This window comes from Pelodiscus sinensis, chromosome 2 (genome assembly GCF_052426305.1).
Source record: "Pelodiscus sinensis isolate ZL-2025 chromosome 2, ASM5242630v1, whole genome shotgun sequence".
Lineage (NCBI taxonomy): Eukaryota > Metazoa > Chordata > Testudines > Trionychidae > Pelodiscus > Pelodiscus sinensis.
The window spans coordinates 173,898,597-173,916,961 of record NC_143053.1 but is presented as its reverse complement, the minus strand read 5'-3'; the positions used below and the strand labels follow the sequence as shown (position 1 = coordinate 173,916,961).

General features: G+C 40.9%; 1 protein-coding gene across 6 annotated transcripts in view; it reads left to right on the top strand.

Annotated features, from left to right (window-relative positions):
* Nucleotides 1-18,365, top strand: part of BBS9 (Bardet-Biedl syndrome 9) — a 511,458-nt gene that overhangs the window by 54,583 nt on the left and 438,510 nt on the right. For all 6 annotated transcript variants that reach the window (XM_075921761.2, XM_089776553.1, XM_089776552.1 and 3 more), the window contains one exon: nucleotides 3,645-3,819. In XM_075921761.2, coding sequence (XP_075777876.2) covers nucleotides 3,645-3,819 — 175 coding nt within the window. The remainder of the gene's footprint in view (nucleotides 1-3,644; nucleotides 3,820-18,365) is intronic.

The following is an 18,365-nucleotide window of genomic DNA, read 5'->3' as shown; positions in this document are numbered from 1 at the left end:
CAGTGGCCCTGGGAGTTGTTAGGGAGTTCCTTCTCACACAGCATTGGAGATGGGAGTAACTTCTTCCAGGCATTATCTGAAAATGGAGAGGGATTCTCCCACTTCACTGGGCACCAGGACCCGTATAGCTTCCTAGGATGGTAAAAGCAGCACTGAGGAAGAGTTAGGTGGGAATCTTCTTGATTTGCATAATGACTTTCTCATCTTAGACATCTGTGAAGTCACTGGATTTGGCTTGTTTAATATATATGCGTTATGGATATTTTCTTCTCTATGACAATTCAGTTTGCCCTTTCTTCCTTTTTTGCTGTTTCTCTGCTGTCAGCATTGCTCTCACTTCTACTTTTCTTTTCCTTGTCTAATTTCCTTTCCTTTTTATATAGTCCCTTACTTCTGTTAACTTAATCTCTTGTACCTTCCTCTGCCCCAATAATATATACTTAAAAAATAAAGTAGAGCCCACAGAATATAATACTAGAACTAGAAGGGACCTTGAGAGGTCATCGAGTCCAGCCCCCTGCCCTCATGGCAGGACCAAGCGCTGTCTAGATCATCCCTTGTAGATGTCTGACTGACCTGTTCTTAAATATCTCCAGTGATGGAGATTCCACAACCTTCCTGGGCAATTTATTCCAGTCTTTCACCACCCTGAGAATTAGGAAGTTTTTCCTAATGTCTAATCTAAACCTTGCTTACTGCAATTTAAGCCCATTGCTTCTTGTCCTAACATCAGAGGCCAAGAAGAACAATTTTTCTCCTTCTTCCTTGTAACACCTTTTTAGGTACTTGAAAACCGCTATCATCTCCCCTCTCAGTCTTCCCTTTTCTAAGCTAAACAAGCCTAAATCTTTCAGTCTTCCCTCATAGCTCACGTTCTCTAGACCGTTAATAGTTTTTGTTGCTCTTCTCTGGACCATCTCCAGTTTCTCCACATCTTTCTTAAAATGTGGTGCCAGAACTGGACACAATATTCCAACTGAGGCCTAATCAGCGCAGAATAGAGAGGAAGAATGACTTCTTATGTCTTGCTCACAACACTCCTGTTAATGAAGCCCAGATTCATGTTTGCTCCTTTTTTTTTTTTTTTTTTTGCTGCTGACTCATGTTTAACTTGTGGTCCACTATGACCCCTAAATCTCTTTCAGCAGTACTCCTTCCTAGACAATCACTTGCCATTCTCATTCTATGTGTGTGAATCCGATTGTTCCTTCCTAAGCAAAGTACTTTGCATTTGTCCTTACTAAATTTCATCCTGTTTACCTGAGACCATTTCTCTAGTTTGTCCAGATCATTTTGAATTTTGACCCTAACCTCAAAAGCACTTGCAACCCCTCCCATCTGCAAACTTAATAATTGTACTCTCGATGCCAATATCTAAATTGTTGATGAAGATATTGAACAGAACTGGTCCCAAAACAACCCCCCGCAGAACCCCACTTGTTATGCTCTTCTAGCATGTTTGTGAATCATTGACTACTCTCTGAGAACAGTTACCCAACTAGTTATGCATCCACCTTATCGTAGCCCCATCTCATTTGTATTTCCCTAGTTTATTGATAAGAAGGTCATGCAAAATGGTGTTAAACGCCTTACTGAAGTCTAGGTATACCATATCTACAGCTTCCCACTTAACCACAAGGCTTGTTATCCTATCAAAGAAAGCTGTCAGATTGGTTTGACATGATTTGTTCTTTACAAACCCATGCTGGCTATTAACTATCACCTTATTCCATATGTTTGCAGATGAATTCCTTAATTACTTGCTCCATTATCTTTCCTGGCACAGAAGTTAAACTGACTGGTCTGTAGTTTACTGGGTTGTTCTTATTTCCCTTTTTATAGATGGGCACTATAGTTGCCTTTTTCCAGTCTTCTGGAATCTCTTCTGAATTCCATGATTTTTCAAAGATGATAACTAAAGGCTCAGATACCTCCTCTATCAGCTCCTTGAGTATTTTAGGATGCATTCCATTAGGCCCTGGTGACTTGCAGATATCTAATTTTTCTAAGTAATTTTTAACTTTTTTTTAATTTTAACTTCTAGCATTTTCACTAGCATTTGCTATGTTAGGCATCCCGTCCCCATCAAACTTCTTAGTGAAAACTGAAACACCTCTGCCATTTCCAAGTTTCCTTTTATTGTTTCTCCCTTTTCACTGAACAATGGGCCTAGCCTGTTCGTGGTCTTCCTCTTGCTTCTAATATATTTGTATATTCTTGTTACCCTTCATGCCTTTACTTAGATTGAACTTGTTTTGTGTCCTTACCATTCTCATTTTGCCCCTGCATACCTGTGTTCTTTGCTTATATTCATTCTTTGCAATTTGACCTAGTTTCCATTTTTATATGACTCCTTTTTGATTTTTAGATCATGCAGGATCTCCTGGTTGATCCAAGGTGACCTTTATTCTTTCCTATGCAGTGCAATAGTTTGCTTTTGGACCCTTTATTATGTCCCTTTAAAAAACTGCCAGCTCTCTTCAGTTGTTTTTCCTCTTATTCTTGCTTCCCATTGGACCTTATCTACCAGCTCTCTGAGGCTGTATCTAGACTACAGGGTTTTTTCGAAAAAAGTAGACTTTTTTCGAAAAAACTTCACCTGCGTCTAGACCACAGCCGCGTTCTTTCAAAATTAAATCGAAAGAACGCGGCTTTTCTTTCGACGGCAGTACTCCTCATTTCACAAGGAAGAACGTCTTTTTTCGAAAGTGCTCTTTCGAAAAAAGGCATTCTTGAATGCAAACAGGGCTTTTTCGAAAGAGAACATCCAGACTGCCTGGGTGCTCTCTTTTGAAAAAGCGGCTCACTTTTTCGAAAGAAGAGATTGCAGTCTAGAAGCTCTTTTTCGAAAGAAGCTTTTTCGAAAGTATCTTTCGAAAAAGCCTCTTTCGAAAGAGGCTTGCATTCTAGACGTAGCCTGAGTTTTTCTAAAATCTGCCTGCCTGAAATCCATTGTCTCTGTTTTGCTGTTCTCCCTTATACCATTCCTTACAGTCGAAACTCTATGGTTTCATGATCATTTTCACCCAACCTGCTTTTACTTTCAATTTTTCAACCCGTTCAACCAATATGAAGTGCATCAACTGACACCCCATCATTTTACTTGTATATTGTTTCCCTTTCCTCTACGCTTTGTCTGTCTAATTTACGTGGAGTGTGTGGTCTTCAGGACAGAGTTTGTATTTTGCTTTGACTTTATACAGAACTTGACACAATGGATCTCTAATTGGACCTTTGGACACTAGCTTCATGGAGTATCTGCCTTAACTTTGAACATTTTTGAATGGAATCCATTGAAGTTAGAGCCATTTACAAGTTAACTTCAGTGGGGCCAAGATTTTACCTCCTCTTGGAGTCCACAACTGCTTTGTTTTGTTTATTTCTAACTATAGTGTAACTTCATTATTAATTTCTGTAAATTACGTGGGCCTAATTTTCAGTTACCCTGAGGTCACTGACAGTATAAAATGGACCTATAGTAGGGGCAAATTACATACAGTGTATATGCCTATATTTAAAACCTCTTTTCCAGCTAATATAGTAAATTAGTATTCATTTACACTTAGTGTAAATGAGAATTCTGGCCTGTATATTTTTATAAACTGATATGTGATTAATGTTGTTTTTGTTTCCCTTTCATTTAGGTCGAGATTTGATATGCATACAGTCCATGGATGGCATGCTTATGCTGTTTGAACAGGAAAGCTATGCTTTTGGCCGATTTCTACCTGGTTTTCTTCTGCCCGGTCCTTTAACTTACAGCTCTCGAACAGATTCTTTCATTACAGTCTCTTCCTGTCAACAAGTTGAGAGTTACAAGTATGTGTAAATGTTAAATAAGTAATTGTAGTTTCTGTTTGTACTGCCATCATGTAGCATGTGAATATACTGAAGATGATAAATCTATGGTTTTTGACAGTATACATAATTATAATTATTTATTTATTATAATTATTAATGTGGCCACTCCCTGCCAGCATTGGCTCCTACCTTTTCCCCATGTGTAAAAATGAAACTGCTGAAAAATTCAGCAGTTACACATTTACACAAATAACCACATTTTAACATCCCTACTGCTAATAGCCCTTCCACTTACCTATTCCGATCCTCAGCTTATCTACTCCTGGGACCTTTCCTGCCTCCCCTCTTGAATAAGAGTCAAGGGGTATCTAAAAAATGTGGATCTGACTCCCTGTCATACAAGTCATAGGAGCTTCAACTCACCCTTTGTCCCACCTACCCCCATTTCTATTATTGTGATAAATGAGTCCTTAAAATGATTTGGGAAAGGAATTAATCTGATCACTGAATCAATTCTCTGCACTGAACATCTGCCCCAAGCTACATAATGAGTTGCAATATTATAGCAAAACCAAAAACCCTACCAAAATGTGTCAGTGTCTCCATGCTGACTAGGAACGGGGTACCTCTGTGTTGGAAGTAACTCACTGGCTCTTCAGGCAAGCCTGACAAAGATTGCCACAACTTAATGTATGGTGAGGTAATTCAGCCTTGGACACTAAGAATTAAATCTGGTGAAGCCTCAATGTGTTCTGGATAGGAATAGTGTACATTTTATCAGACTGTGGTGAAATATAGGTACTTGCTCTTAAAGTTTGGAGAGTGAATGACTGGGAATGGCATGATCTTTGGAATGAGTTGGAATTGATGGGTGAAGGAAGCGTGTGAGAGATTGAGGTAGGAAAGAGGAAAAATATGTTGTTGCTGTTTCATTGAGAAAAATCAATATGCTTGATGCTATACAAAATACTGAGGTATCAAAATCTGCCTCAGGGAATTGAGAGTCCAAGTTTAATAGAACAGTTTACAGATAAAACACACCGGATTATCAGAAGAATGTTTAAATCTCTGTGTAGCACATTAGCTTTTTTTAATGTTGGATCCTGTATGGAGGACAGCCATTGATTATATTATAGTCGACCGTGGCCAACCTGCAGCTCGCGAAACCACTCCTGCACCCCTGTCCCTCCTCCGTGCCCCTCCCCCCTGCCATCTCCCCCTCTTCCCTGTGCTTACTGGGTCGGAGCTGCAGGGTTTTAAAAATGGTGCCCAAGATGGCGTCTGCCTTAAAGGCAGCCTCCTGTAAAAAAATTTTTTTTGTTTTTGTTCAACAATGCTGTTCTGGGTGTTTTTTGTTTTGCTTGACAATACTGGTGCGTTTCTTCGCATTTTTTCCACTGCTGTTTTGGCTCTCTTTGTTAAATGGGTTGGCCACTCCTGTTATAGGTGGTATTAAGGAGACATCTGAATAAAGAAAGGATTACTCATTGGTGGGGGGAAGAAAGGAACAACAAGTTCAAAGGCTGTTATGTACAGAAGGCTTAAAGAGAAGAGACTGTTTACGTAGGTAAAGGTTAAAAATGAGGTTTGTATAGCAAAGGGAATGAGGAAGAAACATATGTATAACTTTAACGTAAGAATCAGAAGAGATGTAATAATTTCATGGCTCTAGCTGATGTTAATACTATATTTTGAATTTAAGTTTCCAAGCAACATACCCTGGGTAAATACAAGGGTTTTTTTTATGGATACATTGGCCTTGTGGTTCTGTTTAAGAATGAAGTAAGCAGCTATGAATCATTTTAGAAAGCAACAAGAAACGACTGTATGAATCTCAAGGGTCCTTGTACTTTAGCTCTCGGTATTTATTTTTTAGTAGTAACAGTTTAGCACAATTTCATTTTTCCCCCATAAAGGACAGCATACCTTTGTGAATCATTATTATATACAAATACTAAAGAATCTGTTGTTCAGACTTCTTTCAAAATTTGAATGATCAGAGCCAGGCAAAAGTCAATTTAAGCAGTATATCATCAAGCCACGGTGGAGATGACTGATTAGTACTGGGGTGGGCAAGAGACTGCCAGTGGCCAAATCTGGCCCGCCAAGCCACCGGATCTGGCCTGTGGCTGCTTCGCTGGCACTCTCAACCACAGCAATGTGGTAGCCACTTCAAATGTAGCTGCTCTATTCTGGGAGCGAGAAAGGAGACTTTTTATGCTCTGCTCCGCCCCTCAGTAAAATCTCTCAGCTCCTATTGGCCAGTTTCTGACCAAGAGCAGCTGAGATATTTTGCTGGTGGAAATGGCAGCCAATGAAGCCTCCTCCCCCCACACTCCTTCACTCTGCCCAGAGCAGAGCTATGTGGAGCAGCTTGTGACTGCAGCCTTCTAGGGCTGCTGCCTGGAAGCTGCCTATGTACGTGCCTTTCGGCCAGAGCCTGCCTCTGGCCACCCCACTCTCTTCCCTTCCCTCCAGATACCTGCCCCAGGCCACCACCCAAACTCTCTCTGTACTCTTTTCCTTCAGGTCACAACTCCCTCACAGAGCCTACACCCTCTCCTACACCTTTCCCCCAGGCCCAAATCCTCTCTGGCACCCATGCCCACATCCCCTCCCTGATCTTGCACCCCATTCCTCTGCCCCAAACCCTCTGCACCCTCTTCACCCAGGTCACAACACAGAGATTACGTATGTCAATGAATAGTCGACTATACAATTAACCGATAAGCATAGTTAATCTTGTCGATTACACACATTTTCCCCACCCCTCTTTGCTGCCTCTGACACAGAGGCAGCAAGGAGGGGTGGGAAAGCAGAAGCCGGTTCCCCCCAGCACCAGTTCCACAGTGCCACCTCCCCCCCTGCGCTGATGCCTCTGTCAGAGGCAGCAGCACTGGGTGGGGCGGGGGAGGTTGCTGTGAAGCAGCCTCTGTCCACTTTGGCCCTGAACTCCCCAGTAGGGGCGGGCAGCAAACAGACTGCTCGGGGAGCTGGTTTTTAAACTGGCTCCCCTTGTGGACTGGCTCCCATCTGGCATCCCGCACTGCTGCCTCTGATACAAAGGCGGGGGGCTCCTGAGGTGGGGCCAGAGCGCACTGGCTGCCAGCCCCACCTATAGTGGCTATGGAATAGTTAAGTAACGGATAAGAATTAATGTGGTTTCTTGACTATTCAATTACCAAACATCTAACATCCACTAATACAGACAAACATATGTGGTCATGAGTGGTGCTGTATGATTAACTTCATTTTGCTACTGTCTGCATATTGGTGGGAGTGCCACTAACTACTGACCAGTACTGAGGTTTGTCCCTACTAAAAATGATGTGGCCATATTTCTTGACTCATGTTTATGTGACCAAGTTTGGATTTGGATTAAAAGAATTACCCTTTTGGAGAAAGAAAAGAATAAAAGAGATATTTATTAATACAAAGTTGACTAAGCCTGCCCTATGAGTTTAATACTCTATATACCTGCTATTGATTCGTAGAACTGGAAGGGACTTCTAGATGTCAGCAAGTCCATCCCCTGCACTCATGACAGGACCAAGCACTTTATAAAACATCTCTGACATTGTCTAACTTGCTCTTAAAAATCTCCATTAATGGAAATTCCACAAACCTACCTATGTAATCTATTCCAGTACTTAAACATCCTGACAGTTAGGAAGTTTTTCCCAATGACTAACCTAAACCTGCCTTGTTGCAATTTAAGCCCATTGCTTCTTGTCCTATCCTCAGAGGTTAAGGAAAATAATTTTTCACCCTACTCCTTGTAAGAACCTTTTAGATACTTGAAAAAGTATCATGTGTTGGTGAGAATGATAGCATTGAGAGTGCTTTTTGCCTGCAGCCTAAATCAAGTGTGCTCAAGCCACCCATAATTACAACAATTCTAAATGAAATTGTCATTTTGCAGGCCTAAACCCGCCATAAGAGACAATCGTCTTTATTACCAACATAAAGTGTTAGAAAATGAGCAGTCTCCCAGTCTTTCACATGAACAGATAACAACAAAGCAGGTATTCTCCAGTGCCATTGCTTTGATAGACTACATTGTTTGCACATTCACATGTACCCCTATCCTCTGGTCAGTTTTTGAGAAAGGGAGGTGAAGTCTGCTTCTTTTTGCCTCAAAATGCTCTACAGCCGTGAATTAATGGTCATGTAGCATCCTAATAAATGCCTAACATCAAAATAACCTACCATGAAGAGATCCTTAAATGAATGAGTGCATCTATCATTTAACAAATATTAAGGCTTTGAGATGGCCCCTATTGAGAAGGTATGCAAATTAAGGATGTTAAGAGGCAGGTAGTTGGGTAATCGTGTAATCGATACAACTTGTTGATAAGGGAAGGAGCTCAGGAGGAACTATCCCCGCTGCGACTCTGCAGTTTAAATATAGTAAGAGCTGGGTTCAGAGGTAGCCAATCTCTGTATTTAAAGCTTCATCCAGAGGCAGTCTGTCTCTGGTTCTAGATTACCCGCTTCCACTGGCAACTATGTTAAGGAAATGGTATATTTTTTCTGGATCCTTGACAATAAACAGCTTGAGGCTAGTTAATTTTTTTCCCTAAAATAAGTGCTTGTGCAATTAGACTGAGAAGCAGTTTTCCTCTGATGTGTCGATTAGAAAATCCAGTTAGAAGCTTCTGATTAATAGTGATGTTTCATTGTAAGTAAGAAGAAATGTATACTATGCCATCGGATCTCTATTTTCGGAGTTAAATTTTGGAAGTGTGGATACTGACTAAGCTTAGAATGCTGAAGTCAGCATGTTCCCAAAGCAAAATTCAAGAGCTCAAGCAGTGATTAGCATTTACTTTGGGTATTTTTTTCACATTCAGTGTATTGTTTTTTTCATCTTATCTTTGGCTACCCTGGGCTTCTTTTGAATATAGTTCAATACTAAGAAGTGTTATAATAGGAGCTGAACTGCTGGTCTTTCTCTTTTTGAAAAACATGCATAATCGAGCAATAGAGTGCTAACAGATGTGATGCTGGCAGACAGAGTACCAGCTTTAGCCAAAGGTAGACATCAGCTGAGAACAAACAAACTCACACCTGGAAGCCAGCCAATTCACTTGTGTATAGATCAAAGGGATCACTAAATGCATAAGAATGCATTTGCAATGTGATTTGTAGTTATCAGTCCCAGGTTATTAGACAGACAAGGTATATTATAGCTTGTTGCACTGGCCACTGGAGGTCCCTGGAACACAAGGTACGTACGTACTTACCAACCAACCAACTCACCAACCCACCCAAAACAAAACAAAACACCCCAAATCCCAAGCCCTATGACGAACTCTGCTCGTTCTTCTTTTGGGGAATGTGCGTGGAACAGACTTTTAATTAAAATCATCTGCTGCACCTGATAAGTCCCCCTATACTTGACAGTGCAGAAAAAGGAGCTGCTGAAGCATTGGTTGCATTGAAGGGAGCTGTGGTGTGCGTTGTCCTTGTTACGTGACTGAGGCCAAGTTTCTCAAGTTCCCCCTATAGGCAGTTAAAGCCTCATCTATTTGATTATTATGATTTCTTCTCCTGGAATTGCAGCACCAGTATGGGTTGCCATGACACTCCTGCTACTGTTACTGAAATGCTCAGCTGATGGTTGGGAGTACTAAGAAAACTTATGGGAGTGCTCTTTCTTAGCATATCTTTCACTCTCCATCCGTGGAGGGGTAATAAAATGGATCTGGAGGACCACATCAAGTATTCACCTCATCGGCCTAGTGATCTGCTGCCTGTTTTCACAGGCCAGTCTAACTGCAGTTTTCACTCCTGCTCTGTCTCCATGTCCTATGATGATCTGCTGCTGGTTACTGAGAGTAGTCTGAATTGCTTCTAGAACTGCCGAGTGACCTGTTGCCATTGCTCAGATCTCAGATGCTCCATGCTACCTGTTTCAAGGCCACTTCTGCTGTCTACTAAAGTCTTCTGGGTCCCATCTCAGCAACAATTACCTGCAATACATAAGAAAGTTCCTGTCTGGAGTAGGGAAAAAGTCCTGACCAGAGGTCCCATGTTTCTTCTTCTGCTGAAGTAGCTGTCTTGCCCATCCCTGTCTGCCTCACGGTATTTCCCTGGGAATACTAAATATGAGTAAATTGGAATGGGAATATTCTCAGCTATCCCCAGTGATTTATAGTTTCCCTTCCTTCCACCTAGCTTATGATGTGCTGGCCAGTCATAGTAACCAGCAGTTTGTCTTTATCAATATGTAACTGGTTCAAGTCACAAGTAAAGCAAAATATGCTTTCTGCAAAAGAATTTGGTCTTGATTACGTCAATGATATAGTTTAAGGGTGCTGTGATTAGTTTAATAATTTTTCTTTTGGCAAGAATTAATCTTCATGAAGCATATAGATGCCTATGAAAGTCCTACACAACATTCCAATCTGACAAGTATATCTGCTTTCAAGAGCAAGAATGCAAATTTTCCTTCATCATAAGGGGTCATAGCCAAAATGCATCATCTTTAAAGGGGAAGATTGGAGAGATTATCATAACCCAAAGGTTTAGAGGAATATAGCCATTTTTTCTGTCTTGCATTTTTTGCCTCAAGATTAGACGTTATCTAAGGGTAACATGTCTTGGCTTGTACTTTACTTCCATAATAAATATTTACTGCTCTGACATGAGAGTTTTTATTCTCTCTCAAACAACATATTTAGTTAATAGAATATTTTGTTTTGGCTTCTGGATACTAAATAGGCTATAAAGTTTGTGTAGTTGCATTGATCGTGGGAAGGTTTAATAGTATAAGCATAAAGATGTGAAATATGTAGAAAATTGGCATCAGAGTTTCAAGGGTGGATAACTGATAGTTGTAAAACTTACTGTTTGTGAATTTTCCAGATGAGACTTTTTAAAAACTAAGATTTTTGGTTTCTGTTTATGATAGTTTAAAGATCCATGGTTCATTTCAAGAAGTTAGGGGTATACTATAATGTCTTGGACTAAATTTTCCCACTTCACTTTAGTGGTGTCCTTTATCAGTTTCAGGATTAACTGTGCCTTTGATCTCTCCTCCCCTTTGTCTTTGGGGGCACTTTCTTACGCGAGGCTGGGCAAGAATTTGGTAAGTAGTCAAGGGCCACACTCTTCCATTATATTAATGGAAAAAATGCAGGGTCTGGGATAGAGATTGGGTGCAGAAGGGGTAGCGGGTTAAGGTGCAGGAGCAGGTGTGGAGTCTAGAAGGGAGCTTTGTGAAGGGGCAAAGGTTTGGGTCTATGAGGATGTGCAGGGTCCAGATGGAGCATGGGTACAGGAGAAGATTCTTACCTGGAAGAGAGGTATAGGGGTACAGGGTCGACAAGAGGGTTGTGACCTGGGACAAGAGTGCAGGAAGGGGTATAGGGTTTTGGTTTGTAATCTGAGGCAGGAGTTGGTTGTGACTTGGGGCAGGAGATTGGAATTCAAGAGAAAGTCCATGGTTGGTGAGGGGATGTGGATGCAGGAGAGGATTCTGACCTAGACGAGGAGTGGGGCGGGGTATACAGGGTTCAGGGAGAGGATTGTGAACTGAGCTGGGAGGAGTAAGGGGGTGCAGAGTGCTTGGTTTATGACGTGGGGCAGGAATTTGGGATATGGGAGGGGGTGCCGGGTCAGGGCCCAGACCAGAAGGTGCTTACCTTCTGCAGCTGCCAGTCAGCAACCCAGCAGGACCCTCAAGCAAGTTTTCTGCTTGCTGCATTCCCACACACTGCTCAAAGCAGCTGGTTGTGGGAGCCATGTGCATCTCTCTGTGCCATACACTCCAGGTGGGAAGGCCTCTGTGCGCTGGCTGCACTGCAAGCACATCTCAGCCATCTCCCATTGTCTGGTTTCCAGCCAATGGGAGCTGTGAAGTTGTGCTAGAGCAACACATAAAAGCCCCCCACAGGGGTAGTTTGGCAGGGCAGATTAGGTGCTCAGGCTGTATTTTTACCTGCTTCTGCTCTTTCGTTTGTAGGCGCCCTAGCCATCACCTCTTTGTGGTGGAAACCTTGTGTTTCTCCTTTCAGACTGAGGCTTGCTTTCAGTCCTTCTGCACCTCATTTATGATTTGTTTTCCAGTAGGTCTAACTGGGGTCAGGCACGTGTGGTTAATACTTTTTCCTGGGGCTATAACATTGTACACTGATTACCATTCAGCCTTCTCAAAATAGACTGCATTTATTTTTTAGAGCAAAAGCATTAGAGAGAAAAACGTATACACAAATAAAAGTTTTCTGTGAATGCTAAAAGCTTACCAAAGGTTACCCATTAGCCTTGTGGGATCCTGGTAGGTGAAAGTCTTCCTGGCCCTTCCGCAAGGTTTAGGACCTTTGGGGAGAGTGTCCTGACCATTTACCACATGAGAGAGAAAGCTCTGTGTTCATTTAAATGTTTATTTACTAGCATTTAAAGTTCTTCCTACTTATTACTTTTACTTATCTCATTAGTATACAGATAAGCAAGTTACTGATTTGTTTTTGTGCCCCAGTTCTGTCATCTCTCCTTTATTCCTATTATTACAGCCCATGTTCCCCCCAATTTCTGACCCATCTTCTAGCTCAAAATCAAGTCAATATCTTAGTTATCTGTATACTATTGTGAGAAGGGTGGGCAATAAGCAGGCAGAACTTGAAATGCTAGTAAATAAACATAACTATGACCTAGCATCACAGAGTTGGTGGGATAGTATACATAACTTGAATATTGGTAAAGAAATGTAAAGCTTGCTCAGGAAGGATGGGGGGAAAAGAGAGGAGGTGTTGCGTTGTGTATTAAAATGTATACACTTGAACTGAGGTTGAGATAGAAATAGAACAGACTTGTTGAGAGTCCCTGGGTAAAATAAAAAGAGTAAAAAACAAGGGTGATGGAATAATATGGGGTCTACTACAAACCCACCTAATCAGGAAGAAGAGGTGGATGAAGCCTTTTTTTGAACAACAAAATCATCCAAAACATAGGACTTGGTAGAGATGAGGGACCTCAGCTATCCAGATATCTGTTTGGAAAATGACACAGCAGGGTACAGGCTATCCAATCAGTTTTTGGAATATATTGGAGCCGATTTTTTTCATTTCAGAAGGTGCAGAAAGCTACTAAAGGATAGTCTGTTTAGATTTGATTTTAACAAATAAGGAGGGAACTCACTGAGAATTTGAAAATGGAAGGCATCTTGAATGAAAGTGATTATGAAAGGATAGAGTTCATGATTCTGATGAATGGCAGGAGGGAGAACAGCAAAGTAAAGACACTGGATTTTAAAAAGACAGATGTTAGCTAATTCAGGGAGAAGGTAGGTAAGTACCAATAGAAGCAAGTCTAAGGCCAGGTCTATGCTGGTGGAGAAAAATTATGTAAGATACGCAATTCTAGGTATGACAATTGCATAGCTAGAGTTGACGTACCTTGATTCGATTTTTCTGGGATGGCCCCACAGCAGGAGGAGAAACGTTCCCATTGACTTTGCTTCCTATGAGGGAAGATTAAAAGAATTGGGTTTGTTTAGTCTGAAAAAAGAGAAGACTGAGAGGGGACATAACTTTCAGGTACCTAAAAGGTTGTTACAAGGAGGAGGGAGAAGAATTATTTTCCTTAACCTCTGATGATAGGACAAGAAGAAACGGTCTTAAATTGAAGCAAGGGAGGAGGTTTAGGTTGGACATTAGGAAAAACTTCCTAACTGTCACATTGGTTAAGCACTGGAATAAATTGACTAGGGAGGTTGTGGAATCTCCATAATTGGAGATTTTTAAGAACAGGTTAGATAAACACCTGTCAGAGATGGTCTAGATGGTGCTTGGTCCTGCCATGAATGCAAGGAACTAGACTTGATGACCTTGCAAGATTCCTTCCAGTTCTATGATTCTATAAGATACTGTATGCCATTGCAGTATCTGTCATAGGTTTATATTCATAGTGCCTGTGTAGTCTGTGAAGTACTTGGAGATTCTCCAGGATTTTGATGCATGTGATGTGCCACAATAATTTGAGAGAAAGACATAATGTAATATAATTATTGAAGTATTATGTTACAATATAAAGTAGGATTTATATTTCCTGATTCCCTTCAAAGGTGAAGGGAAACAGGACCCAGATGTAGCAAAGTAGAACAAATTTTGCTTTTAATGTTGAACAAATTCTGTATCCTTTTGATTTTGGCAAAATGATTGTGCATCCATGTGAACTAATAGGGCAACATGGAACAATTTATCCTGCTCAGAATTTCTCTGCCCTTCTGTGATTTGTACAATACAATGACTTCACTTCAGCAAGAAAGGGCTATTAAATTGAGTCTTACTTTCAAACTCTGTAAGTTACACCTTTCTATATTTGTTATTTCATATGTGATATTACATGAAAGATTGCTAAATAGCTGAATAGGTTAGTTTACTTTCAGGCTTGTTTCTTTTTGCACAAATGTTGAATTCTTGGCTGAATTTTTGACCAACAGTCGCAGTTCTTTCTCGACTGACAGCAGACAATTTCTTTCTTTGCTTTTAATGTTTGTAAGACATGAGAAAGCTTGTTCACAGAGGTAAGAAGTTGAAAACTGAAGTAAGATGTTCACTGCTTTTGCTGAGATTGCAGGATACTCTCTTCTTATTGAAATCCAAAACACATCAAGTGGCACATCATTGAATTTTATCTTCAAAGTTTGATCTCATTGTAGTTCAGTCAGTTGTTGTTCTTCTTGCAGACTGAATAAATTTTGTGAGAGCTCAACAAAAGGGTTCCTAACCCAGTCATACATTTCTGATGACAAAGAAGAAAGTATTGGTCAAGCTTTTCTGTCAGTGATTCCAAATGACTGGTAATTAATGGGATGACTTCTTTATAGTCTGACTCTGAAACTGAAGTAGGAGTGGAAACATTTCAATATTTCCACTTGAAAGGTGTCTTTTTCCAAACCTTGAGTTTATTCTTGCATGCAAGAAGTTTTTCTGTGGAAGTTAGAATGTTTTCTTTTGGGCTGTGCATGGTGGTGTTCAAGGTGTTTAAGTGCTGATAAGTATCTGCTAAGAAGGCTAGTGTCAGCAGCCATTTTGTATCTTCAAGAAAGTCAGAAAAACTGGCTTTATTATCTTTGAAGAAAAGCAGTAGTTCTTCTCACAGCTCAAATACCCTTGTTAAAACTTTCCCTCTTGAAAGCCATCTAACATTGGTGTGTAGAAGGAGACTCACATGGTCTTTTTGCATATTTTCACACAGCTTTGCAAACATGCGTGACTTAAGAGGGCGCTGCTTTATAAAATTGACCATATTCACAGCTACATCAAGGACTTGTTTTAAATCCTCCCCAGTAGTTTTTGAAACAAGAACTTCCTGGTGGAAGAAGCAGTGGGTCATTATGACATCAGGGTTTTTTTCTTTGATGAGTGTAACAAAGCCTTTTATTGAGCCGATCATTGAGGGGGCACCATCAGTGCAAATTCCAATACACTGGCTCCATGACAAACTACAGGATTCCAAATAAGAAGAAAAGATATTGAAAATGTCTTGACCTTTGGTCGTTTCTGGCAGCTCTTTACATCAACAAAAATTTTCCATTATTTCACCTTGTTTTCAAATCGTACGAATGCCAACAGCTGAGCTTTACTTGTTATGTCTGTTGACTCGTCGACTTGGAGAGCAGTTAGTATTTTTTAGTATTTCAGACAGGACAGCTTCAATGTCGTGTGACATGTCATCCACACGCCTACTAACAGTATTATTAGGAACAGGAACTTTGTCAATTTCACTTTCAGCCTCTTACCTGTCATTGTACTCACTATTATTTTACAAGCAGGCATTATTAGGCTTTCAGCAATAGTGTGACTTTTCATTTTTTGTGCAACTAGCTCAGCTACTAAATAGCTTGCTTCTTGAGCCTTTTCACTGATAAAAACTTTACGTTATTTTCCTTGTGAATCCAAAAGTCGTTGAAAGTAATCAACTGTTTTATTTGACAAGTGGCCATGATTAGTAATGAAGTGTCGATTTAACTTGGCTGGGGCCATAGCTCTGTGCGTGTGTGTATGTGTGTGTGAGTTTTTTCTCAAAACAATGCACAATGGAACAGGGCAATTTTTGTCTCCAGTCCACGTAAAACCCATGGCCTAGTAACTGTCATTGTAAGGTGAATTTTTTTTAATATCGGTCACTTCTCTTCCTGTTTCACTCGTATTTGGGTCTGATAATTTTGATTAATGTTCACTGTCCTCTCCTTCACTGACATGCCTTCTTTTCATATACTTCCACATTTTTTAAATTTTCAACGGCCGTATGAAAATACTGTTACGTAACTGAGGTTTTAGATACACGAAAACAACCACAGTTTCAGTTAAAGCGTTAATTACAAAACTGTGCAAAGACTACAGATCAACAAAATAGTGAACGACCGTAACATGCACTAGAAAAGACTAGAAACGCGGAGAATTCTGGGAAGCAGAAGGGCAGGCACAATACAACTAAATATAACCTTAGATACAAATTGACCAAAACAAAGAGGCAGTTGGTAGCGTACGAAGATTACTCCAGTATTGCTAATTGCCAGACAAAAGTTCCTGCAATATTTCGAGGAATATTATGTTCGCGGTATTACAAATTTTTATTTATTCCACAATTTCTTGTGGAACCCCTGACGATGGTCTGCGGAACCCCAGGGTTCCACGGAACCCTGGTTGGGGAAACACTGCTCTAAGCTTTGTGGCAGCACAGCTTCACAGGTGATCTATCAGCCCCACTCAGTCAGAGGCTCAGGGCTCTGTGCAGGGAGCCGACTGACTGGGTGGGGCTGATTGATCACCTGTGAAGCTATGCTATCGCACAGCTTAGAGGGAACACTGTTGTAGCCTGGGAAAGAGTTTTGTGAAATTTATGGATGGATAAGGCTTGCCAATCTGATCAGAGTAGATCTAAATTCGTCCTCTGTCCCAGATTACAATTCTGTGGAACCACACAGCTCCTCCTCTTGAGGGTCAATAGGTGATGGATACCAACAACACCTCAACTCAGGGAATGAAATAGAAAACAGTTTTATTGCTAATGGGATAACGATTATGATCATCACAGCAAACACTACAGTAAGAACACAAATCACTTGAATTCCTTCCTAAGATGTCATTAACCCAATCCCAAACTTATCTAAGTATATCAAAGTAATGATGATAATAATAGTAATAATAATAATTCCTACACACACAAGGAGCCCAAGGTTGGATGGAGAAGGGTGGCTTTCCTTCACCTGGAGACCTGCGAGCAAGTGTTAGTAGGATTCCTAAAAGCAGACTTAAACAAGAAAAGGAAAGAAGCTATTACAAAAGAGAGGAATAGAAATAAGTCCTTAGTTTCTCTAACCTTGTATTTACGCAAACCGGGATGGACTGCTCTCTTTCCCCGAAGCATTAGATTGCAGCCCCAATCTCTCTAATCTCTAGGCCTAAATACCCCTTTTGGGTGCCAAAGCATACCGGATATACCACCCCTTTTCCATAACTGAGCCAATTATTGCCAATTGCCAGATAAATATTCCCGCAATATTTCAAGGAATATTTGGAATTGTTCACGGTATTTCAAAATTTTTATTTATTTATTCCATGATTTCTTGTGGAATCCCTGATGATGATCTGCAGAACCCCAGGGTTTACACTGTGCGGTTTACACTGGCCCTTTTGCACAAAAGTCTTACGGAAAATACTTTTGCCCAAACGGGAGCAGCATAGTATTTCCGGAAAAGCACTGACGATCTTACATGAGATCGTCAGTGCTTTTCCAGTATTTCAAGCGGCCAGTGTAGACAGCTGGCAAGTTTTTCCGCAAAATCAGATGATTTTGTGGAAAAACTTGCCAGTCTAGACACAGCCCCTGTGTGTTAAGAGTAAGATAATAGTAACATTTTTTTACTGTTTTTTATTCCTGGTGGATCTGTGTAGCCAACAAAGAGAGTCAATTGAATGTTTGACTCAATTCCTTATGCATCAGGAACAGGGTTGTTTACTAAGGTTGTGTTTACACAGGCATATGTAAAGTGCTGGCACAGCACAACAGTGAAAATGCTATTGGGTGTCCATGCTGTCAGCTATCAGTGTAGAAGCACGACCACACTTGCAGCAGCTTTTGGAGCGGTGCACTTTGAGCAGCTATCCCACAGATCACCTCTTCCTCTTCTGCTGCAGAGGCTTGTGGAAAGGTGGAGCACAGGCTCAGAGCATCCTGGGTCCTGTCCCAATGCCCTGTGGTACGTCACTTCGCATCCCAGCAACCCCTGTACTTCCATTCACAGTTGGTGCCGTCTTTCAGTTACTTTTGTGTTGTGCGTTGTGCCTCCTTGGTCTGTGGTAATGGATCCCCAGCTGTTGACAAAAATGCTGATAGGTCTCACTAACATGTTATGAATGGCAGTCGAATTATTCCTGAATTGCCTGAGGATGAATCCATGGATTGTACGAATGACACAATATTTCTTGAGGCATTCATGGAGATGCTGACCACAGTAGAGATGTCAGTCAGTGTTCCTGCTAAGATTTTCCAACCATGAGTGGATGAGTTTAGGCTTGTGCACCAATATTGAAGTCATGTGCGCTGGTTTGGAT